Genomic DNA, 27,427 nt, shown 5'->3' with positions numbered 1-27,427 from the left:
TGGCGTCATTTGTGACTAACACAAACGACATTTGGGACTCGATATAAACGACATTTGTGACTCTTAAGAATTTATCTTTTTTCGTTTTAGATGATGGCGAAGACAGATTATGAATAATAATAAAGAAATTAAAACATTATGTAGAAATCAATGGTAACACCAGTTTCATGACAGATCTTTTTATAGGCCTACAACATGCACACGCCAACCATTCGGTCATCCAGTGGTTTGGACTAGCAGGCACCCCATTGACAAGAGTGCTTTATTATAGGGGTTTCAGGTCACGTGACTTTAGCGTGAAATCGGACAGCCAGCGGCTGAAATATAGCCCACTTCAATCTACGATTCTGAATTACTATTTTATGTAAATGCATTACTAGCAATTGTATTGCAATAGTTTAATATCAATCTCAATATCTGCAAAAATTCAGGCTAAAAAATTATCGAAATGTAAGCGAAATTACCGTTTGTTTACATGAGACGCTCGCGGGAAAATACCGCTCTGACGTCACGCGGCCTGAGATTTTCCATTGCTACTACTCACTTCATTGGTGAATCCGCAGCTTAGTTACCGGGGGATTTTGATATAGAACCAATCAAACGATAGATAACATTTTTGTGGTTATTATGGTTGTTGATACCACGTGATCGGACAAGTAGACCCGTAGAAAATGGGATTAATCTGTTTTGATGACTGAAAATTGTCAAATTTCGACTAAATATAAATATCATTCAAATTATTACGATTTTAATAAATTTTAGCTGACAATAACATGCGGATTTCAGTTTTAAAATTGGTACTAGCGATTCTGAAGGGAAAATACCGCTTATGACATCACTCAAATATGACTGAAAAGCACTTATTTTGGTGCCAAGCCACGCGTTGACTGGTATAGAGCATTTTGATTACATTATTGACGTCGATCTCTGATTTTAAAATTCCATAACTTTGGATCTAATTAGAATATTTTCATGAAATAAAAAAATTGGGTAGCATTTTATGTACATTTTCACAAAATATTTTTAAAAAATTTTTTTGTCATTTGAAACTTTCCCCCTATTTATTGGGTGTAAATTCACTCAGAACCAACAAACTAGTTGTGCCTCATTTCAAGTTTCGGAGAGCTGGGTTGATCATCATAGTGAATTTACAGTTCCTTTATTCAGCAATAATAAATAGGAAAAATTATGGTAATAGTTTAAATGATTATGTTGGCATTATCTGTATGTTTTTTTTTATTCTTCAGCATGACGACACTCCGCTGAAAAGCACTTATTTTTGTGTCATGGCATGCATTGACTAGAGCATTTTGATTACATTATTGACGTCATCTGATTTTAGAATTCCATAACTTTGGATCTAGCATAATGAGAATGTGTTGGGTAGCATTTTATGTATATTTTCACAAAATGTTTCTTAAAAATATTTTTCTGTCATTTAAAACTTTGACCTGAAATCCAAACTAGTCTAGGCTATTATTAGTATTATATTTTATAACTCCAACGAAAATCAGTATAGTATGTGTATGCCTCAAATTAAAATAGAAATATTAACTTCATTTATAACACAAGCCCAATATTATTCTTCTTTATAAGCTAGTTGGCAAAGAGGGTCTATCCAGATTAAGTTCATCGACATGATGATCGAAAACACACTTGCCGCCCAGTGCACATTGCCATGTAATGGGACTGCCGTAAACACGTGGTCGTAGCTCAAGTCTACTCACCGCTTTCTTTGTGGAGACCATTTTGATTTCTTAGTGGCTTGTGGGGACCTGGAAAATATACAACATGAATCTCAATCAGATTATACGATTTTATTTTAATGCAGAAATACTTTCAAAGATTATTTTTATTATTCAATTTTGCAGAAACCACAGACACCAACCTCACACGCTAAAAGCAAGATGGAAAAGACTGATTACCCACAATTCCCAGCCTGTTTCAACGAATAATCTCGTGTATTCCCGTGTATTGCGAGAAATTCCTAAGCAATGGCCGCCTGCATGAACAGGGAAAGTCAATAACTTCAGAATAGTTGAATTTTTAGCGTTTTTGCCTTCCTGATTATATCAATATGTTTGTCTACTTGAGCAAGAAGGTATTTTATAACGTACTATACTAAACTAAGCCAGATTAATGACGATATAAGTGATAAATTATGTTTTGATTCTAGAATTTACAGGTTGCTATCGACGCCGATGACAGCCAGCAGGTGTTTTAGAAGTTAGAACTGGATACGATCACGCTACTTTTATTTCGAATTTCGATATGGTTTCGTTTTCAGATGTGTAGGCATGGGTCTAAGTGCCTGATGTTTTTACTTTTTTTTTAGCTACAGATTGAGCCCTATGATTAATTAAAAATACCCAGCCAAATGTAGTAATGCAAGTTTTTCATAAATGCAAATATTGGATAAATTAATATCGAGTGGTGTTTTGTGTACCATAAGCTGTTTCAGCACCATTTGTAACAAGGGACTCTAAGTACGAGGCTAGACATATACCACAAGTCACGTCAACAGGTGACGCTATATTCTTATCTGGAGAGCATGTGCAATATACTCTCGATGTAGACTGGAATAAGCAGACTCTGGAGATTGCCATTCAATTTAGACTTCTGAGCTATTTTGCCCAACCTAACTGATAATAAATTACAGTAAAAACAGAAATGATTGAATGTAAATCAGTTTAATACTTTCACATTACATAAATGAATATATGCTTTGCAACCCATTTGTGTCAATTGTTAGGTCCCAAATATTAGCGATTTAGCTCCTTTAAGATGCCTTGTAATGAGCCAAATACATAATGTAGTAATTATCTAATTAACCAAACCTTTAGATATAAATCCACATGATACAATGTATATACTACACGCCACTAATAAGAGATATTACATTTTAAAATCTCCCAAATATAAAACTCTCCATCACTGACAAATGACAATGTATCGTTATTAGGTACAAATTCAGCTTTTCTCAATTGTTTAATTTGTTATTTTGAATAGATTGCTATACCTAACAACACTAAGTTACGAAGTGTATCATGGAACAAAGAACAAGGCTACATAGCATGTGGTGGAGAAGATGGTTTGTTGAAAGTGCTCCGTCTGGAAACACAGATAGGTTTGTATGGCAAATAGAAATAGTTTATTTGATAAGATAAGATTAAGACTCTATATACACTTGTCAACTTGGCATCAAATATGCTTGTTTCAAATTCCTTAACGAAATCTTCAGTTCTGAAATTAACAACAATTTGTGCTCCCCAGCTATAGACTGTACCAACGTTACAGAACAAAACACACCACCGAAAAATGAAAGGCCTACTCATCCAGTTTCTTTAACAGATTAGAAATTACAATCCTACCTCTGTCCATTAAAAAGAGAGACACATATCAGTCACCTCCCACCGGAATGAATTAAACACCTTGGACCTTACCACATCATGGAATCATTGACAAAATCTAAACTTGGGCACCCCAACATTATTTTACTTTGTTCTAGAGCCCCCTTGCTCTGGGAGTTGCAACTTTGGATTTACTTTATAGTCTTATAATCCTTTCACAAGTGTTACATTAACGCCTATGTATACACTATTTGTTTATTATGTGCCTTTCCTCACCCATCCCCATACCCCCAACCACCCCTCCTCTCCTTTTTTTTTATCCACCCTGTGACTGTACTTTAAAATTTTGCCTTGCAGAAAAATAGATATCACAGCTTGATATTACAACATGTTCAGAATTCCGCTGCTCGACTGGTGATCCGAAGGAAGCTGGAGCGTCACGCAGAGATGACGCCCATTCTTCGGGAACTACACTGGCTCTCAGTTGAGAAGCGGATTCATTTCAAACTGTCATGTATAATTTTCAAGTTAATACGCCATAGTGAGTCAGAGCCTTGCTACCTCACTAATATCATTAGTATTCAAGTTCCATCCTATCGGACTAGAAGCAGTGATGGGGTGAAGTTGCGACGCTTTTCCCACAAAACACATGGAAAACAAACCAGTGAGTTGTATGGCGATCGCGCCTTCAGTCGTGCCGCGCCTACTCTCTGGAATGAGCTGCCATTAAGACTTAGATCACTCACCAAATTCAGCTTGTTTAAATCCAACCTCAAAACATATTTATTCAATTAGGCAATAACTACTAGTCAATCTAATGTTTTTATAGGCATACATTTGTATATCTTGAATTGAGATTTTTTATGAGTTATTGATAGTGTTTATTCATTTATTATTATGTATATACTATGTGTAGTACGCCCATGTAAAGACGGTTGAGACAATTTGTGTGTAACGGTCTATAAACAATATATATTATTATTATTATTATTATTATATTTTAAATGACAGTCGGAAAAATACATGTTCCAAAATTAGCTGTTTTTAAGGGGAGTGTAAAATTTTGTAATTTTATATTTCAGGAAAAGATGTAAAGGTGAAAGGATTGGCTGCTCCTAGTAATTTATCAATGAACCAATCATTAGAGGGTCATGCTGGTAAATATCTTTATTCATATTCCATGTTTGAGAGTTATGGTAGTTAAGAAGTTAGCGAACCCAACCCTTGACTAGAATGTCTCAAAAGTTTACAGTTTACATGCTGACTTGGCTTCAAGGAGGAACTATTGCTATCATTCAACAGTTTCCTTCTTCTAAGGGGTACTGTGACCAGTTGTTTGGATAGGACAACAAATGCACATTGACATGCACATTATACAAGGTACATGTATGATACAAGGTATATGACTCAGTATACCAGGAAATGTAAAGCACTAATTTTTATATTTACTTGAAATATTTATCCATTTCAATGAACATTTAATTTCTATTAAATATGCAAATATGCCTACCAACATGTCATGAAGTGACATAGTTTCTGTTTTTAATTTGTATTATCTATTTAACAGGAACCGTCCAGTGTGTTACATATTGTATATTTAACAGGAGCTGTCCAGTGTATTACATGTGTATTATACATGTATATTTAACAGGAGCCGTCCAGTATGTTACATGTGTATTGTATATTTAACAGGAACCGTCCAGTGTATTACATGTGTATTGTATATTTAACATTAGCTGTCCAGTGTGTTACATGTGTATTATATATTTAACATTATATTATATATTTAACAGGAGCTGTCCAGTGTGTTACATGGAATGAATTATATCATAAATTAACAACCAGTGATCAATATGGTCTTATTATAGTCTGGATGTTATACAAAGGTAATCTTTTGATAGTCAAGTGGCAAGGGCACATAACTCACATACACATTGTCGTGCACATAAAAGAAACCTAGACAGTTGAACTTGGATGAAATAGAAATGGAAATAAACTCAAAATAACTCATAACTGAATGTCTTTGGTTCAAAGTCTTTGAGATATTAAAAACATATTTATACTTCACAGGGTAATGTTGCTGTCCTAAAAAAAATTCTTAAATATTGTATGTTAGCCTCAAAATGAAACTGACAAGAGAAAAGTGTCTTGGTGTGCGATGGTTTGATCACTGTTGAAAGATAAATAAACAACCCAATTGATTATTAATGTATGATGATTTTTGAACAGTGGTCTGGAAATTAAATGCTTTTTGGACACTCATTATAAACATTTTTCAAAGATTTGATATTGAATGAATGTGAAAGAAATTTGGGCTAAACACGCAAGATTAGATGATACCTGGCATTCAGTATAAATAGCCTTGTCTTTGTTTTTTCTACAGGTTCATGGTATGAGGAGATGATTAATAATCGTAATAAATCGGTTGTACGAGGTATGAAATGGAATGCTGATGGTCAAAAGATTTGTATTGTCTATGAGGATGGTAAGATATTTCAGACTACCTTCTTACTGATATAATCATCATCCCATGCAGCTTAAGACTATATTATTTTCAATCTGATTAAAACACAGATCCTATTTCTTTTTTTGGTTTTTATAGGGGGGTTGGATGGCGGAATGGTTAACATGTGTGCGCTGTACCATAGGGTCTGTCATTAAGTCAACTGGCATGGTTTCGAATCCCCAGTTGTACGTGACAAGGAGTAGGGTGGCCTGTCCAACCTCGTGGGTTTTCTCCGAGTCCTCCGGTTTCCTCCCACTGCTAAACCCCTACGCATAAGCGAATTATTGTAATAAAATTAAACCATATGTTAGTCCCGAAATTACCTAGTTAGTGTCGAGTGGACCTCTCTCTCTCTCTCTCTCTCTCTCTCGTTTTTTATTGTTCATATTTTCGTTTTACTTGTCTTTACTACACTAGGATCTGGAAGAGTTGTTATATTACCAGCGTTTTGGTTAAAGTGAGGGATAAGCCAATGAAATGGTCTGTTACGGCGAGTTCTTGGCATGCCATGCACGGAACTGTGCGTAAACCACTAGAAACGTCAACGCTGATTGATTAATCAATGTCTGACGTCATAGGGTCAAAAGCCGCTCGTACGACCCCCTGACCTTTGACTACAACTTATCAGATCTATTATTTTCTAATATATTTCTTTAGTTTATCTTTATCTTTTACAACAGGAGCTGTAATAGTCGGATCTGTAGATGGTAATAGAATTTGGGGAAAAGAATTAAAAGGTCTCCAACTAGCACATGTAGAGGTAATTTTTGATTCAATCAATCCTTTTTTCTTTTGATATATTTTAACTTCTTTATTTTGCCTACTTTTTTCCCAATTGTTCTATCAAAGGGTTAGCAAGCTGCACTATAAGATATCAGTGGCAGAATACGTGGTTGACATTATGTGATATTTTAAAAATTTGCTGTTGACTTATTATGTATGCAATTGTGTCTAATTTTATTTTTACTGGTCAATATAAATATCCAACTATTAATTAAAAATAAGTTGACCTGATTATGCTCAAGGGAGAGTAATCCAGATGGTATTTATCCTGCTCCTGATGTAATCACAGATGGTAGTTGGTCTGTTCCTAATGTAATCCAGATGATAATTGTCCTGTTCCTGGTGTAATCACAGATGGTATTTGGCCTGCTCCTGATGTATGTTTTATAGAAATGAATTATATTTTCAGTGGTCACCGGATGGTAAAATGATTATGTTTGGAATGGTCAATGGTGAAGTTCATATCTTTGATAATATGGGAAATTTTATTGTAAGTAAATTTCAGAGCTTTGTAGAAATGTATGAAATATATGTTTAGTTTGTAAATGGGGACTTTCAACCAGAATGTTCCAGGTTCGACGTCAAAGCTTTGAATGTTCTGGGTTCAAATTCAGGTTTTTTGTGTGTCTCAGGTTCAGATTTGGATTGGAATGTCCCAGGTTCAAATTTGGATTGGAATATCCCGGGTGCATGCCAGGGGGTAGCTCCTGCAGTGTTAACAGGTAAATTGTTGCCTAGCTGTTAGAATGGGATGAAAAAGTCCACCCATATTTGTCTGCACTTAAAGAACCCTTGACAGTTGGAACTGGATGAAGAGTAGTCAAAATGCTCCTGCCTAAGTTAAAATGGTGACCATAGAAACCAAAGCTAAGCATACATAAGTCTCAAAATGAAGGAAGTATTGTGTTGACAAGATGTTTAAAAGCTCATTTTCTTTTGTATACGTTTTGATACAATCTGATTAAAACACAGATCCTAATTCATTTCGTTTTTTTATAGTTCAAAATTTTGTTTTCACTTCTTCACTTCAATGAAATACTCCACAAAACCTCTGTTGTCTTTACTACACTAGGATCTGGAAGAGTTGTTATATTACCAGAGTTCTGTTTGAAGTGAGGGATTAGCCAATGAAATGGTCTGTTACAGCGAGTTCTTGCAGTGTGATGCACTGAACTGTGGGTAATCCACTAGAAACGTCAATGCTTATTGATTAATCAATTTCTGACATCATAGGGTCAAAAGCTGTTTGTACAACCCCTGACGCAACCTTCCAGTAGAACCGGTCAGGTCTTCATGTAGTGTAGGCCATAGAAAGTCTAAAAAAACAAACAAAATATAGTTCTGTATTTTAATCAGATAGATTTTGATACAGCAGTGTTGACCAAATACAGTATGGGTTACCTCCCTTTTATTTAATTTCAGACCAAACTACAGATTTATTGTTTAAGTAATGTAACTGGTGCTATACATATATCTGGTATAGACTGGTATAATGGAGTACATGGTTATATAGAACAGAACTGTCCCTGTCTAGCTATATGTTTTGATAATGGAAGATGTCAGATAATGAGATCCGAGAATGATGAAAGTAAGCCATTTCAATGGGGATTCGATTGAACATTCCGGAATTGAATTTTCTCAATCCTAAAGATAGTAACAATCGAGTGAAATGGGGGATTTCTACAACGCATGCACCGACTGTATAAGAAAATATCAAAATCAACCATAGTTATTGTGTTTAATTATGTCACGATTCTACTCACACCACCTCCATTGTGGGGACTGACAGAACTGTGACGGGACTGAATTCCACTCGATTGCAATTCTGTCAATTCAGGACGCTCCAGACTGACAATCGAACATCCCCTGTGTTATGACCAGACTTTGGCTCTACGAACAATGCACATGATTTGGCATATCAGTCATTTCTACTATGCATTGCATCTGTCAAAACAGAATACGCCCAAAGCATTTTAATTTTTAGTTCTTAATGATATTGATAAACAAATAACTACTGGAGTCATGTGTTTTGTTTAAATTTTCAAAACTTAAAATTTGAAATAAAAGCTATCGAGAAGAGGGACTGGAGATCATAATATATCATGGATTTGATTTCTTAATTAAATTTTAAATAATCAATTAGAATACATTTTAGCCTCTATTAAACATGCATTATGCAAGAGCTAAATCTGCCTGTTGCAGGTCTTTCTTTAGGCTTGAAATGTTATCTAAATTATTAATTAGACATTAATTAACTTATCAAGACCATAATTAACTCCCAATGCCATTGTTAGGCCTTTATATTTAGTCGATTTGAATAAGTTTTGTGATGGATGATTTAACGTAAACATGGTTTATTATCATCCCAACGGTAGTAATAATGATCAAGGCTAGCCTAAAATTCAATCGCTAATATCTCAGTTCATAGTGAATCAATTTGACCGAAATTTTGAGTATATTCTGTTTTCATTATATATTTTTTAACTATTATAGTGAGAACTGTCAGCGCTTTATCTAATCTTACCTATAATGCCCCTTTAAGATTATTAGGGGGGTTGGATGGCCGAATGGTTAGCATGTGCGCGCTGTATCGTAAAGCCTGTCATTGAGTCAACTGGCATGGTTTCGAATCCCCGGTTGTACGTGACAAGGAGTAGGGTCGCCTGTCCAACCTCGTGGTTTTTCTCTGGGTCCTCCGGTTTCCTCCCACTGCTAAAGACCCCTACGCACATGCGAATTATTGAAATAAAATTAAACCATATGTTAGTCCCGAAATGACCTAGTTTGTGTCGAGTGGACGTTAAACCCCATTTCTCTCTCTCTCGTAGATTATTAGTACACCAAGATTGGCTAGAACCAGACGGAACAGATGTTGATTAGATTGTAAATATTATAATTGAAATGCAATAAAACATATATTTCAGATTCTATATTATTGGATACTGGTATGCATGTAGCACAGATACAATGGAATCATACAGGATCAGTATTAGCTATAGCAGGTTCACAAGGTGCTGTAGGACAAGATAAAGAGGTTAATGTTGTACAGTTTTATACACCATTTGGAGAGGTATGTCAAGATTTTATAATTTCAGGAATTATTCTAGATTGATTCTGTAAACAGTTGCCCAAATTCTAGAATAAACATAATTATGTTTGTTTACTTTTGCGATTAAATCAATTGATATGGTTTCACTAAGAATTCACAAAATTAGAAAATAGACCAGATTGTCCAGTTGTAAAAGGTTTCTATCGAGGACCAATCCCAGTGAACCATTGGAGTTAAATACATTAAACATTCGAAACAACTGCCAAGTTTCAAAGATCTAAAACAATCCCATATTTTGACTAGTCTTAAGGCTTTTTTTTAAAAAAATGTGAATTATCCAGTCTTGTGTTTCTATCCCAAACCCCACTTTTAGTAAACGTGTAGCTCCGAATTGATGTAAATACAGTCGAGTAAAAGGGAATTGGGATATATCACAGTTCTTCTAGTCCCTAAAACAGTGGTGGTGTGAGCAGTATGGTGATTGGCCCGAAAATTTAATTACATTTGAGTATCCCCCATGTCTTTTTCTGCTGTCTGTTACATTAAAAGATATTATTTTTCAGCATCTACGAACATTGAAAGTACCAGGTAAACATATGACAGCTTGTTCCTGGGAAGGTGGTAGTTTACGTATAGCTCTAGCTGTTGATTCATTTGTCTACTTCGCTAACATTAGACCAGATTATAAGGTAAGTAGAAGAATAATAATAGTAATTTAATGAAATTGACTAATATTCATAAATAATACTATAATAAACACAAAAACATAAAATGGAACACAATTTAGTTGATAAGATTGAGTGAACATCGCTTTAATTAAAGATGGGTTCCCAGAAAAGTATTTATCAGGTGGTTATTTCCAATAAAATTATGGCAATTTTGGTATATATGGAAAGTAGAGATATCCAATCTTCCTAGAAAAATACTGGATTACCCAAAAAACACTCATGGAGCGTATACAGGACAAAATGTAAGGGTACCCCTAATCGACAGCCCGACGATTAGGAATTTCTGCATGCGTGATGTCAAAGGTCACACACGAAGATTGAGTGCTTGATGTACAAGTTGATAAACTTTATGAAGAGTTAGACGTACAACACTTTCTGAGATAAAAATGACGGAAAAAGACGCGGGTAGTGGATAATCCGAGAATTTAATTAGGATTCGATATTTGTAATAAATAGTAAGCGATTAAAGACAACATCGTCTTATGTATGCAATGAATTCTCCTCTGACTTCCAAGAGAGGTAAGTCATGTGACATAAACATTTTATAGTAGGGCATTCCTTCGCAATTACAATGTTTGAGAAGGATTTGAAGCAAAATTATGACAAATTAATTAGTTTGGATATGTTTTTAGTCCATATATACCATTAAATCACCCAGTTTGTACGCGGGAATGTATCTTTAAGATAGTAATTGTGTTTCAAATTATGTTTTTGTGTTTAGTACGTGTGTCAATTGCTAATTGCTGCTGAAAGAAAATACTATATTTATTTAATGAAATCAACTAATATTCATATCATAAATTATAGAAAGGAAACTATGTGAGTTTGAAATATTCACAATTTCTACAAATCTGAAATTGACACCAAAACAATCCAAAGTTGAAATGACATGGAGTTTAATGTCCTACTGTTCTGCTCCTACTGGGCTAATGAAAATGGTCATACGCCATATAGTGTGCTGTGAGAAAATTTTTCCCGAACAGCGGCGCTGCGTCCTACTCTTGTTTTGAATTCCGCTGAACTTTATCAGCCGACACCGGAATCGAACATAGGACCTCAATTTTAGTGAGCCAATGTCTTACTCACTGAGCCACCGCGGCCCACCAGTTTAAATGAATTGAATAATATTTAGATACCAACATTAAATTTTTATATGGTAAAATCACCTGTTAATGTGACAAACTTGGCTGCATGTCATGGACCTACAATTCATCTGTAAGATAGAAATAGAGATTTGCCATATAGCTTCAAAATGATACAGTTGGAGTGATTTGTCAGTGGTTATATAGTATTCGTCTTGTTTTTCCAGTGGGGATATTGTTCTAATACAGTTGTGTATTCTTTTACCAAACCTGATAGACCAGAACACTGTGTCATCTTCTGGGATACCAAAAATAATGAGGTATGTTTAACTGCAGTTCATTCTGGTCAACTGGTAAATACAGGGCTTGAATTGCGCTACAGCAAATTTCATTGTGGTTTCACAAATAATGTCGTTGATATCAAATTAAGCCCAGGTAAGGAATTTTAAAGGCAAGTGTGTTTATATAAATGGTGTACAATGAGGATACAAACTGAAATCATACGGGGATAAAGCCTTCAGTGTCTGTGGACCGTGTTTGTGGAATAACTTACCATTGGGGATACAGAGTTCTCAAACATTAGCTGTGTTTAAATCCGAACTCAAAACTCATTTGTTTGTTACATATTATCAGGATTTACTATTATCTTCCATGCACTTAGAGCATGCAATATGGATGGAGTGAGTGCAATTACAAATGTACATTATTATTATTATTATTATTACAAGTGAATACCGTACAAACCTTCCTAATCTTATAAATACAAAAATTTAAACAAATTCAGAAAAAGTGACAAAAATTATAAAGAAATCAACATACTATTTTAAAAATACATTATTGGAGATTAGATAACAAGTTGGCAGCTCTCACTATAATAGTTAAAAACTAGATAATGTAAAGGAAATTTGATGAAAATTTCAGCGATTGAATTTTGGGCCTAGCCTTGATCGTCATTACTAAAGTTGGTACGATAAAAACCATAGTCTTGATTATCCATTTCTTGATTTAATCATGAATGAGCGTTGAGCAGCAGATTGGATCCTAATCCAGTAAATATCGCAGGCTAGTGATGACATTTCAGGCTTAAAGAAAGACCTGCAATAGGCAGATTTAGCTCTTGCATAATGTATGTTTAATATATGTCAACAAAACAGATTTTATTGCCAAATAATGTAGTTATATCAACATACATAAATGTAGGCAAATTTCTGAGAATATGTTGTCCGTAAACAATATTTCTATAGATTGATTATGTTTTACTCTTAATCATTATTTAAATCATAAAAACAAAATTTTTATTTCAGAAATATGTGAAACATGTAAAAGGATTAATAGGCATCACAGCATGTGGAGATTACTGTTGCCTAGCAACTAAAGCAGAGGAAGTGAATGGTCAGGTATGTAATAATTGATATATTATAAACATAAACTGCTAATTCGAACCCTTTTTATCTGGAAGCTTCTAGAAATCAACAGTTACATTTTCATTTCTGCATGTTCTGCTCTTCGAGTGAAGGGCACAGAAAATCTTCTGAAATAAAGGAACATTATGATCTTTTGAAATTGTAACATACAGAAGATCTTTTGATATTGGAAGACATTGAAGATCTTCTGATATTGTAAGACACAGAAGATCTTTCAAAATTGAAACACCCTGAAGATTTTCTGAAAAAAAGACACAGGAGATCATCTGAAATAAAGGCACTAAAGATCTGAAATAAAGGCACTAAAGATCTTCTAAAATAAAGACACAGGCAATCGTCTGAAATAAAGGCACATAAGATCTTTTGAAATAAAGACATAGAAGACCTTCTGAAATTGAACGATCATAAAACCGACAAGCTAATACGCTTCCAATTCTGTTGGGTCATCTATCACGTATGTATTAATTAAAAATGTCGGCATTTTTATTTCAGTATGTATTATCATTGTGTAATTCTATTGGAACACCTCTAGATTCTAAATATATAGAATTAGAACCGGTTTATATAACCATGACTAAAAATCATGTTATAACAGCCTCTAGAGAAGCTTTCTATACATGGCAATTTAAAAATCCCAAGAAACTAGCAACTCTGGAGATGACTACTAAAAGAAAAGCTGGAGCTGAAAGGTATGTAATATCTTAACTTGTTCAAAATAATTTGAATAAAAGTGAATATAGAATGTGTATTTTTGTGTGGTTCATTATAACTAAAGCTGCCATTTTAAATTTCGGGTAATATCTAAAAATTTTATGGTTTAATACATGCTAAAATTTACTTAACATTATTTAACATTTAAACATGCATTATGGAAGAGCTAAATCTGCCTATCGCAGGTCTTTCTTTAGGCCTGAAATGTTTTCTAAATTATTAATTAGACATTAATTAACTTATCCAGACCATAATCAACTCTCGATGTCAAGGCTAGCCTTCGATATCGACTGGATTAGAATCCTATATGCTGCAAACGCTCATTGATAATTAAATCAAAACAATGGATAATCGAGACTATGCTTTTTAACGTACTAACTTTAGTAATGATGAACGAGGCTAGGCGGAAATTTACAAAGCTGATATCTTGGTTCATAGTGCACCAATTTGACTGAAATTTTCAACAAATTACCTTTACATTATCTAGTTTTTAACTATTATAGCGAAAACTGTCAGCTCTTTATCTAATCTCCCATAATTAATTAATTAATCTTTAATTAAGAGAACAAAACCAAAATATCATTGGTAAATAATATCACCGCTTGTATTCAATTTTATTAAAAAGAAGCCCATGGAAAGAATTTATATTTGTCAAGCTGCCACTTCAGAGGAAGCTGAATGTTACAACATTTTGAAATCATGAAATACTGACAGAATTCAACCATTTTTAGAGATTCAACTTTTAAATTTCTGGTAATTTGCAATGGAGTCAAAATCCCCCAAATGATAATGTAGACCTAATAAAAGAATCCCGTGACAACAGCTTTTCTGCCATTCTCTGATGTATGTGTATGTAAGTTTCAAAGTTATGTATTTCTTTCCAATAAAATGATTTACTAAATTAATATTTCAGACTTCATCATATTGATGAAACACCATCAGGTGCCTCTGCTCAAGATGAGATTGATTTCCAAAAAGCTTTTCAGGTATTGTATATTTATCACACAGATTTAAGTCTTATAGATAAATAAAAATATATCTAGGGAAGGTGGAGAGGAGGGCTTTTTGTGCAAAATTTTGACTGTACATGCAAGTCATTTTTCATAACGCACAGAAAGTTTGAAAAAAACTTTGACTGTAGATGTAAGTCATTTTTCATAACGCACAGAAAGTTTGAAAAAAACTTTGACTGTACATGTAAGTCATTTTTCATAACGTACAGAATGAAAATTATATTCAGTTTTTCATGAAATGATATCTTGAATTCATGTGTCTATACCATTGGAAAGCATCAGAATGTCTCCTACAGTCTTACATTGAGGAGTTATGTATAATAATTTAAATCTTCACAATGGCAAAATGTTAAGACAAGTCTGGCTGCAGCTTATTTTTGACATGCAAAGCTAAAAAATCACTTTCAATTCTCTGAATTGTGATATATACATTGAAAATATCAAAGATGTCAAAAATCCTTAACATTGTAAAGATGAATAATAAAAGGTATTGTTTTAATGTGAGTGTTTGATCAGCGAGTTGTTGATATATATATATCAACGTTATAGAGAAGGCTTAGTGTTTTTATAATTTACAAATAATACATACAGTCAAGTTCAACAATAGCTGGAACACGAACATTCAGAGGTAAAGATGAGAAAATGATAGTGGTCAATGAATCCAGTACAACAACAAAACCTGTAGTCATGGAAACACTAAATGATTCAGACGAATCAACAAATAAATCTCCAAGTGAAAATAAAGAAGCGCCAGACACAATCAAAGAATCACCAAATGAAACTATGGAATCACAAGCTGATATCGTGGAATCCCCTGGAGTAGCTAAGAAATCTCAAGATGAAGCACCAACTTATGACGACGATGGAATTCTCATGGTAAAAGAGGCTGTGTTAGAGAGTGAAAAATCAAAAGATATTTCTTCTGAAGTTAAAGTCGATGTGCCAGTTAAACCATCGCAGAAGGCTTTCAGTAAGGATAAAACATCTTCTGGAACGAAAAAGTCAAAGAAAAAGCTTAGCTCTGATGTTGAGACAGGTTTTCATGGACCTGATTTAGATTGCAAGCGAAGCCAGGTATTAGGTTTGAAGAAAGCGTGAAGAATAACTCCTGTGTTGAAGTGAATTGGTTTTGATTTTACTGCTTTTAGTTAATAAATTAGACATAGCAGAATAAATTGGTTAGTTTGTGAAGATGGACGATTTGATTAACGGACTTGAAAATAATGATTTTAGTTGTTCTGGACAAAATGTCTGATTGAAATACAGATCTATATTTCGTTTCGATTCTTTATACTTTCGATGGTCTCCACTACATGAAGATCTGACCGGTTGTAGTTGAAGGTTGTGTCAGGGGTCATATGAACGGCTTTTGATCCTATGACATTTGATTAACCAATCAGCATTGATGTTTCTAGTGGGATACTGACATTTCCGTGCACTGCACAGAAAGAACTCGTCTCAACAGACCATTTCATTGGTTAATCTCTCACATTAACAAGAAGGCGGGTTATATAACAACTCTTCCAGATCCTAGTGAAGTAAAAAAACAAGTAAAACAATATTTTGAACTTTAAAAAACGAAACAAAATAGGATCTGTGTTTTAATGAGATTGAGGCTGTACCGAATTACTTGACAATTTGAAATTTGTGACGAACACATGTACCAGAGGGAATGTGCCTGACAAAGCCTGAATTTGTACCCGACAATGTTGCAGGTGCCTTATTTACCATCGTCGGTATCCCCAGTGCTATCGTTCATTCTACTCCATTAAGCCCTGGGTCCATTCACAAGGTTTTCCCGAATTCAATTTATCTGCTCTTGATCGTAGGTTGATTCTATGAACCAATTAAAAAACGGGTTACATACGAGTCTTAGCGTCATTGTTTACGTTCGCCACACCGATTCGGCTATCTTAGTTGCAATAAATACGAGTTACCTCCCTTCACCCACATGATTGGTCAATAAAAATAGCACAAGTATCAAGGGTAGATAATTTGACTATGTGCCTTACCCGTGAATGGACTCAGATTTCATTAACAAAGATCTTAGCTTTATTGTATTTATTTAATGTTTTCATCCTTCCCATATATATATAACCCCATTCAACCCCTTATGTTCTTGTCACCTGGTATACAACATACAATTCTTTCTGTTTTATTTGAAACTACTACATACACAATGTGTTCTCTTCATTATCTTAAGAGCTAACTTTTGTTTGAAAATGTGGACGTATAAAAACCTGTAGAACTTAAACACTCATTGACAAAATTTGAGCATTACAAAATTCTAGGGAAATAATTTTGTAAACCATGTGACAGAAACAGTAAATAAACTTTTCCCTTCTGGATTAAATAATATATATACCTATATGTTTTTGAAGTGCATCCAATATGGTGTTTATCCTCTTTGATAAATGTTATAAACCTCCTTTCTATTGAAACATATAGGATTAGTGGTTATTATCGAATATAAATATCCCTGCATTGCCCGAGAAAGTACATCAGGATTTTCCAGCGTGGTTGCCCCCCCCCCCCTTGTCAGTGATGCAGGACGGAGGGCCTGACATGGACATTTTAAAAGAGTTATTGTATTGACATACATACTAGTTATACAAAACTTAAAAGATACATTATGTAAGATTTAGATAAAGAGATGGCTGTTCTCTCTATAATACCGGTAGTTCAAAAATATTAGTGTTGAAAATTGGATCGAGATTTGTGATCCGAATACTTTTGTTGGCTATCCGAATACTATTCGGATAATTCGGATTGTGAAATTCTTGAAAAAAATTACATCAAAAGTTCATATACCGGTACTCATAATTTCTTACTTGTTTCAATGTTTATGAGTGTCTGTGTATGACGAGTATGAAATTGTACTTTCGATTTGCAAATTGTTTGAGCCGCGAAGAAAAAAACATGCCTACCTTTAGCCGTAATTATTAAGACTATCTATGACATCGGTCTGACATCCCAAAAAATCAATGAGGTGAAGGAATTTGTATAGTATAACTACTCCTGTTATCCGCAATCTCCCACTTATCATTTTGCTCAATCAACACGAATGAAAAAAGTAAAATAAAGCCATGTGCCATTTATTCGGCAAGGTCGTTTGCCCCATTCTGATAATTTACTACTATTGAACCAATCAGTGAGTGGGAATATACGTGACCTAGGTCGTTATGAATAAATTTCATTGTGGGAAGTCAAAACACGGTCTAAACTCGTATGCCGTAAAGTAGCGCAGGGAATGAATGAATATTTTTTTTTTTTTAGACTACTGTTTTCGTTGCACTGCATTAATCATTTTATTAGTTACTATCACTAAATAATACGCATAATGTTGACATTTATGCTCAGAGCTGCGTACATGATCAATTGCATTGGGGAAAATTTCAAAGTAATCAGACGTAAAAATGGCTAAATATAGAGCATACGGATTGTCAGAATATATTGTAACGAATAGTAAACGAATAGTAAAATGATTCGGATAACCCTTATTTTGTATCCGTTAACGAATATCCGAATAGTAGTTTCAACACTAAAAAATATATAATCCAAAATGAATATATTGAAAATTTCAATTAAATTACTTTATTCTGAGTGAAGATTGTTTTTTATCATAACAAATGTATTTGTTATTTGAGACTTAGCCTCACTTCTCCATTGATAAATTAAATAATTAAATGGTCTAAGCATTCTAATCAAGAGAGTTGATTATAGGCTTGTTATGTTAATAAATGTTTAATGATAGTTTATATCACATTTGAAGCTAGAAGAAAGACCTGCAATAGACAGATTTAGCTCTTACATAATGTATCTTTAAGCAATGATACAGCAGTGTTTATATGTATGATTTTTCTGTACCTTTGACATTTTAATTTATCGTTTCAGCCATCAGATGATCCTATATGTTGTATATGTGCCTCAGATAAAATGCTTGTTGTTGTAAGTATTTACGATTTGTACAATCTATCCCAGTGGTACCAGGTTTGTACTGATAAATAATATACCTTTTAGATATTTTAAGTGACCTTTGTATAATTATTTGTGTTTAAACGATATTTTATTTAACAGTAAATAAGGAACATCGAAATGGTTTTGAAATAGGGGAGGTCCGAATGGCACATATTTTACTTCCATAAATTATAAAATGTGCTTCATATAATGTTGCCAAAACAAACATACATATTCAAACACTGAAAAAGTTAGTTTTAGAAATTTGTCCAAAGGAAGTTGAGTATTTTTGCTTTTGCTTTCACAGGGCCGTGAATCTGGCACAATGAATCGTTATTCCATGCCTATGTTATCACTGGTTAACAGATACAATCTGTCCTGTAGACCTCATCAACTAGCCTTAAACTGTACATCCAGGTAGGCGTATCATTATTTATGCTTTTTTGCCAATAAGAAGACCCAATATCGGTGTTCTGTTTTCTCTGATTGGTGTGAACAAAAACTCCAGATATCCTAATGAACAAGAAAATTATTTGTTTCTCCAACAAATTAAATACAGGGAAGGAATCAACTTCAAAGGCCTATGATGTAAATTCATGCATGTATTGTTCATCCACAAGGTCAAATGTGTTAAACTTCCAAACATTATATAATAATTGTATGGTACATTTGTATAAAAATACTTTTGTCTCAGGAACTACATCTACTGATCCCTTTAAACATTCATTAGAAATTCGGGTATTCAGTGAAACTAGATTAAACATACATTATGCAAGAGCTAAATCTGCCTATTACAGGTCTTTCAATAGGCCCGAAATGTTATCTTAATTATTAATTAGACATTAATTAACTTATCTAGACCATAATCAACTCTTGATGTCATCGCTAGACTGCGATATTTACTCTCATTCATGATTAAATAAAGAAATGGATAATCAAGACTTTGTTTTTTATCGTACCGACTTTAGTAATGATGAGCAAGGCTAGGCCCCAAATTCAATTGCTAAATTCTCGGTTCAGAGTGGATCAATTTGACTGAAATTTTCAGCAAATTCCCTTTACATTATCTAGTTTTTAACTATTATAGTAAGAACTGCCGACTCTTTATCTAATGTCCCATAATGTATCTTTAAAATTAGTAATGGTTAAACAAAAAACACAGAGATTTATTGTTGACAGATCATAATTTATTTTAATATTTGTTTACGAAGAAAGAATTTTAATTGCCATATTCCTACTGAAAACTGAGATTTGTTATTTCCATTTCCACTTCAGTCGTTTGGCTATTATTGACATTGCTGGTGTATTGACCTTCTTTGACCTCGATGCTAGAGTAACTGACCAAGACGGACGAGAGGTCGTGGGTGAACATCTCAAATTTGAGAGAAAAGATGTTTGGGATATGAAATGGGCTGATGTAAGTAGAAAATCCTTTCTATAAACATACAGTATGCTACCATTCTATTTGCTCTGTGTATTATTATGTTAAATCCTACATGCTCTCTGTGTAATATGCTACCATTCTGTATTCTCTGTATGTTATGTTACAATTCTACATGCTCAGTGTAATATTCTGTATGCTCTGTGTAATATGCTATAATTATGTATGTTCTCTGCATGATACTACCATTATACATTCTCTGTGTATTGCACTACAATTGTACATGCTCTGTGTATTACACTACAATTCTGTATGGTCTGTGTATTACACTACAATTCTACATGCTCTGTGTATTACACTACCATTCCTTTTGATCTCCGCATTATACTACAATTCTATTTGCTCTGTGTATTACACCATCATTCTACTTGCCTTATATATTACTCTACAATGTGGTATTGGCGTGCCAGTTGGAATTCAGAGAAACATAGTTGGAAGTGCTGCTGTCACATTCTCATGTTTGGCTTGCCTCAGATTATTTGGCTAGACTCTGAAAATATGATTAATGTCTGCATTATGTGTGGTTTAATGGTCGAGAGCGAGACATTAAGTAATATATTGAAACAACACGAGGGACATAGTCCCGAGCTGTTGTTTCAATATATTACGCAATGTCTTAAGATCGAGAACATTAAACAACTTAAAATACAGGCAATCGCACGTGATTTGCAATGAAATATATCACGCGGATCCAAAATTTCGACTAGTATAAATGGTACGCCAACATCACAGGATGACGTCACATCTTGATTTTAACTTGATTTATTAACTTGTTTTTCCTGGTGGGTCATTTGACTGATCATTATGTATTGTTCAGTTATTGTATTTATATTGTTTTACAGGATAATAGTGAATTATTTGCTATGATGGAGAAAACAAGAATGTATATCTTTAGAAAACTTGATCCAGAGGTAAATTTATTAGTGTTTAGAAATTAGATAAAATAAAAAGTACCATCCCAGCTTTTTTGAGACTAAAGCTAAACTCAACAAATTTTTATATCCTAGTCCCATACAAGTGGTTAGTTTGTGGTTGTAATCAGTGTATGACCTACACATGATATTTATTTTATCTGGCACTAAAGGGATATTGAATTGGGCTCGTTCTCTATCCATCTCTTGCAAAATGTGGGCATACCTTGCATGGCAACCGCTTGTTAAAGATACATTATGTAAGATTTAGATAAAGAACTAGCCATTCTTGCTATAATAGTTCGAAAATAGATAATGTAAAATGAATATTTGAAAATTTTATTCAAATTACTCTATTGCGAGCGCAGATATTAGCCTTTGAAGGTTTGACAAGACGTGTGCAATAATTTCAACCACCGCACTGGTTGTTTGAAGCTAAGTCTCGCTCTTCTATTTTTAGCTTAAATCAAAATATGGTTGAACTGTTCTAAATCTATTTAATATCGGAGAAATCCGATGCCATCGAGAGTTGATTATGCCCTGGATAAGTTAATTAATGTCTAATTACTAATTTAGAAAACATTTCAGGCCTAAAGAAAGACCTGCAGTAGGCAGATTTAGCTCTTGCATAATGTATGTTTAACTACTAAAGAAGTAAATTTGAATAGTTTTATGTTATATAAGGCTGTGTTATGTTAGATTTGATTCAAACTGATTTGTTTTCTCCTTCAGGAACCAATATTAAGCAGTGGTTATATTTGTCAGTTTAATGATCTACAAATTAAATCTGTCCTGTTAGATGAAATCATGAAAGATCCTGACAGTCCTAAAGTAGAAGATGTACTGGAAATGGAAATTAAGGTAATCAAGTTCAGTGGCACACCACAGTGCAGGGTTCCCGTGGTCCTTGAAAATCCTTGAATATTCTTAAATTTAAAATTTCATTTTCAAGGTCTTGAATATCCTTGAATTTCGCGGAAATAGGAAAATATCCTTGAATTTCAGTTGAGATCCTTAATTTTGTTTCAAATGTCTTCAATTCCTTTTAAATATGAGATTATAACGATAGTTGGTAATGTTTTGGTTATTTTTAAGATGAAAAGTGTAAACTTTAGGCTAAAAAATGTCCTTGAGAATCCTTGAATTTGACGTATATTTATCCTTGAATATCCTTGAAAAAATGTTTGACGAAGCCGCGGGAACCCTGCAGTGGCGCAGTAAGGCACATGCTCATTAACCAGGAGGGGCAAGGTTCAATCCTGGTTTTTGCCGATAAAAGTTACTTGGTATTTAATCTCTAATTTGAATTCCACTTGTCTGTGGTGTAGGACCATAGTCAACTCTTGATGCCATCGTATGCCTGTGATGTCTAATGGATTTGAATACGTTTTGTGGTGGATGAAATAACCGTAACAAGGGTGGTAATCACAGTCAAAGCTAGACTAAAATTAAATTGCTAATATCTGGGTTCAGAGTGAAGCAATTTGACTGAAATTTTCAACATATTCTCTTTCCATTATCTATTTTTAAACTATTATAGCAAGAACTGTCAGCTCTTTATCTAATCTTACTTAATGCCCTTTTAATGTCTACTTTCAGCGTTGGCAATTCAGTTCCATTCATTATAATATTCTTTCTGGTTTATGTTTTAGTCCCTGAGAGATACAGCTGATCTGTTAGAGAAAGTAGGAATACAAGATGCTCAACAATTCATAGAAGAAAATCCACACCCTAGATTATGGTAAGATTTTTTGTCTCAAGAACAGCTGCATCACTGACAAAAAAAAACATATTCTAATATGATTAGGAGTTGGATTTGGTGATCTTGGGACTTTTAACTGTTGATATTAGACACCACCATGTTATATTTGGATCCTTGGATCCTGGGGTGTTACATTAAACTTGTGAGTGAAAGTGAAAAACAATCCTTGTTAGAATTTCAATCTCTATCTTTATTACTCAGAAAGGCAGAAATAAGGGAGATAACTGATATGTACTTAAATGCAAGGTTTCAGACCACAATATTCAATAAACCACTATGTGACACTAGACAGGTCATTGAAAAAAAACATAATAAGGGAATATGACAAATTATGTAACAAGAGAATTAGTAATTATGTAAGTGATTTCCTGTAAATGGCATGGAGCCACGATGGCTAGGTGGTTAAGACGCTGGCTCGCTAGCCTGGAGGTCGGGTGTTCGATCCCTGCGTTGGCCGAGAAAGTTCATCCAGATTTTCCGACGTGGTTTCCCCTTGTCAGTGGTGCAGAACGGAGGGTCTGACAAGGACAGCTGTCTAGTCCTTCGGATGATACGAAAAACTGAGGTCCTGTGTATATATTGGAATGCACGTAAAAGATCCCCTGGCAGTTGGAATTCGATATAAGAGTAGGCGATAGTGCCGCTGCCCGGGCAAAATTTCCCTCATAGCACACTGTATGGCGTATGCCCGTCTTCATTAGCCCAGTATAGGAGCAGAACAGTAGGACGTTAAACCCCATTTCATTTCATTTTGTAAATGGCATGGATAATCAGATGATGCTTAAAGATAGAACTTTGAAATGTGATGCTTGTGAAAAGTCATGTAGCCACAGTAACCTTTACAAAATAAAAATATAAAAATAAAAAACATTATAATTTTTTTGAAGGATTGCCTCAGAACTGGAATATTTAATAAAATCTAACTACTTTGTGTTTGTAGGAGACTATTAGCCAAGGCAGCACTAGAAGCTTTAGAACTAAATGTAGCAGAAACAGCATTTGTGAAATGTAAAGATTACCCTGCTATAGAATTTGTTAAAAAAATTGGAAATTTACAGGTAATATAAACTTTATTGATTATTGTTGTCCTCAGCTTTTCGAAGAAAGCAGGGCACTATTAAAATAGTTTCTGTTGACGGGAGACAACTCTGGTTGATTATTTCTGAATAAATCACAAACCAGTGATAATTCCATCCTCGGTATCCCCAGTGGCATGGTTTGGTTCTACCCCACAAAGCCCTGTATCTATTCACAGGGTTTTCACGAATTCAAATTATCTGCCCTTGATCGTAGATTGATTCTACGAACCAATCAAAAAACAGTTTACATACCAGTCTTAGTGACATCGTTTCTGTTCACCACAATAATCTTAGTTGGAATAAATTGCGAGTTACTTCCCATCACCCACTCGATTGGTCGATAAAAATAACACAAGTATCAAAGGTGGATAATTTGACTATGTGTCTCCCCAGTGAATGCACCCAGGGTTTAGTGGAGTAGAATGGAACAAAACCACTGGGTATATAGAGGACGTGATAATGCTTGATTGACAAATTTGTGCGATTCACTGCTGTAGTGTGATGATCAAACCCATTCACCAAAGATAAATTTTTACTCATGTTGTTTTTTTCCCCAGAATGAGAATTTAAAGAAAGCTGAAGTTGCAGCATATTTTGGAAGATACGATGAAGCAGAAAAAACTTATATCGAAATGGACCGAAGGTAAAATAATTAATGTAATATTTAATTTGCATAAAAATAATTTGGCTTCACACCATGCACCTTTTAAGTAATCTTGTTCATTCGCAAATTATTTTTCAACATTCTCTTTAAATGTTTTTTATCCGAATTTTGCTCAGAAATCTTAAAAATGATTTATCAGTAATGATGATACATATTGCTGTACATGTGGTTTAGTAAGTAGTTGTTTTTGCTAATTAAACAGAGATCTAGCCATTGGTATGAGAAAGAAACTAGGTGATTGGATGAGAGTACACCAGATGTTAACAACTGGGGGAGGTGGAGATGATTTACAAATGGAGGAAGCTTGTAATGCTATTGGCGATCAATATGCAGATATTCAAAAATGGTAATACATCATTTTCCAACTCAAGATAATATGTTGTATATGAGTGGTCTAATATGGCACTTTATATTATCTCTACCTCCGTTATTGAGTCAGTAGAAATGATTTCGATCTCAAACATGTGGAAGGGTTGTTGATGGCCGAATGGTTAGCATGTGCGCGCTGTATCATCAGGTCTGCCACTGGTGTGGTTTTGATTCTCCGGTTGCACGTGACGAGATGTAGGGTCGCCTGTCCAACCTCGTGGGTTATCCCATTTCTATCTATCAAACATATGGAACATGATAAGGACTAGGGTTGCCTGTGTCCTACGGTTTCCTCCTGCTGTTGCAGAACCCTGTTACAGTTGAAGACTTACCTTATGTTAGTCTGTGTTGATTGGATGTTAAACCCTGATACAGTCTCTCTGATTTGTTACAAATACATGTGCATGGTTCTGAACGATTGGGTGTGTGAGATGAAGCTAAATATAGGCTTTTAAAAAGAGTTCTTGATACCACAGTATTGATATATTTTGTATAGGCCAGAAGCTGTAAAGTATTATCTTCGAGGCAGAAATCAAGAAAGATTAGCTGAATGTTATTATATGTTAGAAGAATATCAAGGTCTGGAGACCATGGTCGATTCTTTACCAGAAAATCATAAATTATTACCAGTAAGTATTGTCTTGTGTATTCCCGGTAAAGCCATGTATATTCCTGGTGAAATCATATATATATTCCAGGTGGAATCGTACATATAGTCTAGGTAAAACTATATGTATTCCAGTTAAAGCCATATGTATTCCTGATAAAACCATGTGTATTCCGGGTAAAGCCATGTGTATTCCAGGTAAAGCCATGTGTATTCCTGATAGAGCCATGTGTATTCTGGGTAGAGCCATAAGTATTCCGGGTAAAGACGTGTATTCCTGGTAAACCATATGTATTCCTGGTAAACCATGTGTATTCCTGGTAAACCATATGTTTTCCTGGTTAAGACATATATATTCCTGTTAAAGCTGAGATTTTAATCCTGTGTTGTGGGTTTAAAGTCTGTCAACATTAGACTTTGGAGATGAAATGAAATGGGGGTTTAACATCCTACTGTTCTGCTCCTAATGGGCTAATGAAGATGGGCACATGCCATACAGTGGTGCTATGAGGGGAATTTGACGTGGGCAGCGGCACTATGGCCTACTCTTAAATCGAATTCCAACTGCCAAGGGATGTTTTACGTGCACATCAATATACACGGGTCCTCAGTTTTTCGTGCCCATCTGAACGACTAGACAGCTGGCCTTGTCAGGCCCTCTGTTCAGCACCACTGACAAGGGGAAACCACGCTGTAAAAATCAAGATGAACTTCCTCAGCCAATGCAGGGATCGAACATGCGACCTCCAGGCTAGTGCGCCAGCGTCTTACCCACTTAGCCACAGTAGCTCCCCACAGAACTTTGGTCATTTTATTAACATATATACATTGCTAGTTAGAGAATTTTGCCCAGGTAGTGGTATTTCTACCTACTCTTCTTCGAATTCAAACTATCAAATGTTCTTTTATGTGCATGCCAATACGTACACAGGTGAAGACCACAGGTTTTTTTGTTCTATCCAAAAGACTTAGCATGCTGTCCTTGTTACTGGCAACCCCGATTTCTTACCTGGTAAAATTTCCCTTTTGTCCAATTGTTTACAATTTGAGAGGATGCTTTATTTATAATTGATAAATTATGATATGATTTTGTGTTGTAGGATATAGCTAAGATGTTTTTAAGTGTTGGAATGTGTGATCAGGCTGTTAATTCTTACAGAAAGGTAACATTATTAATTTGAATTAATTTTTCTAAACACAAAACATTTTTGCCATCTCGAATGTCAGTCAACAAAAAAGGGATACAAGGAAAGTTAGTGATCAGAAAAATATCAAAAGAAGAGAAGAGATCCGTTGAACAGCCATTAGCATCTACAGTACTATCAGATATTATCTTTGCAACAAACTTGACAAGTCTTGTCCATAAAAAAATGTCCCCGGTCATTCAGTAAAAATGTCTGTGATTGTCACAATCTTGTGTCTTGTCATTCTGAAGATTTCCTGTAGATTGAATTCTGCTGATTCCATAGTGACATTCTTTTCAAACTTTGAATGCATATTGAAATGAAATCCTGTGTATTGCCATTAAACAATGTGAATAAAATGACTGTGTTAAATTTGTGACATTAAATTTTAAATTATAAAAATGAAATGAAATGGAGAAAGCCAATCCAAAAAAGACGGACATAACTTGGTATTCTGTTCGATCTGAACGGTTAGATGCTTTTTCTTGTCAGACCGGGTGGTTTGGCATCTCCATCATGTGGGGGTAGTTCTCTGGTTCACCGTGGATGACATGGATAAAATGTATTCAATCTAAAAACCACCTGTGATAAGCCATGTTTTACTCACCCTCTCTCTAAGTACAAGAGATTCCACACATGGGAGATAACTCCCAGGGACTCCAATATACAACAAAGGGGAGGAAACTCTTCCATGAAAGGTGACATTACTATATGACAGTGTGATTAGTGAACTAGCACCATACTCACCAGCAGGTCACCATGTTTTCCCAATCTAGATAAAAGTAACAGATTTTATAAACATCACTG

At 34.5% G+C, this 27,427-nt stretch overlaps 1 protein-coding gene across 1 annotated transcript in view; it reads left to right on the top strand.

Annotated features, from left to right (window-relative positions):
* The first annotated feature begins 1,986 nt into the window (after nucleotides 1-1,986).
* LOC126823528 (WD repeat-containing protein 35) overlaps nucleotides 1,987-27,427 on the top strand; it is a 38,884-nt gene continuing 13,443 nt past the window's right edge. The window contains exons 1-25 of the mRNA XM_050552432.2: nucleotides 1,987-2,101; nucleotides 3,010-3,127; nucleotides 4,433-4,507; nucleotides 5,144-5,236; nucleotides 5,734-5,835; nucleotides 6,537-6,616; nucleotides 7,049-7,129; nucleotides 8,062-8,227; nucleotides 9,564-9,709; nucleotides 10,252-10,377; nucleotides 11,726-11,818; nucleotides 12,803-12,895; nucleotides 13,415-13,611; nucleotides 14,547-14,619; nucleotides 18,541-18,594; nucleotides 18,911-19,020; nucleotides 19,879-20,020; nucleotides 20,887-20,955; nucleotides 21,688-21,816; nucleotides 22,608-22,696; nucleotides 23,658-23,775; nucleotides 24,354-24,439; nucleotides 24,663-24,806; nucleotides 25,326-25,458; nucleotides 26,537-26,599. Of these exons, the coding sequence (XP_050408389.2) occupies nucleotides 2,078-2,101; nucleotides 3,010-3,127; nucleotides 4,433-4,507; nucleotides 5,144-5,236; nucleotides 5,734-5,835; nucleotides 6,537-6,616; nucleotides 7,049-7,129; nucleotides 8,062-8,227; nucleotides 9,564-9,709; nucleotides 10,252-10,377; nucleotides 11,726-11,818; nucleotides 12,803-12,895; nucleotides 13,415-13,611; nucleotides 14,547-14,619; nucleotides 18,541-18,594; nucleotides 18,911-19,020; nucleotides 19,879-20,020; nucleotides 20,887-20,955; nucleotides 21,688-21,816; nucleotides 22,608-22,696; nucleotides 23,658-23,775; nucleotides 24,354-24,439; nucleotides 24,663-24,806; nucleotides 25,326-25,458; nucleotides 26,537-26,599 (2,604 nt within the window). The 5' untranslated portion in view covers nucleotides 1,987-2,077. The remainder of the gene's footprint in view (nucleotides 2,102-3,009; nucleotides 3,128-4,432; nucleotides 4,508-5,143; nucleotides 5,237-5,733; nucleotides 5,836-6,536; nucleotides 6,617-7,048; nucleotides 7,130-8,061; nucleotides 8,228-9,563; nucleotides 9,710-10,251; nucleotides 10,378-11,725; nucleotides 11,819-12,802; nucleotides 12,896-13,414; nucleotides 13,612-14,546; nucleotides 14,620-18,540; nucleotides 18,595-18,910; nucleotides 19,021-19,878; nucleotides 20,021-20,886; nucleotides 20,956-21,687; nucleotides 21,817-22,607; nucleotides 22,697-23,657; nucleotides 23,776-24,353; nucleotides 24,440-24,662; nucleotides 24,807-25,325; nucleotides 25,459-26,536; nucleotides 26,600-27,427) is intronic.

Source organism: Patella vulgata, chromosome 1 (genome assembly GCF_932274485.2).
Source record: "Patella vulgata chromosome 1, xgPatVulg1.2, whole genome shotgun sequence".
Classification (NCBI taxonomy): domain Eukaryota; kingdom Metazoa; phylum Mollusca; class Gastropoda; family Patellidae; genus Patella; species Patella vulgata.
The sequence above is the reverse complement of the archived record's forward strand: the minus strand, read 5'-3'. Positions and strand labels throughout refer to the sequence as shown.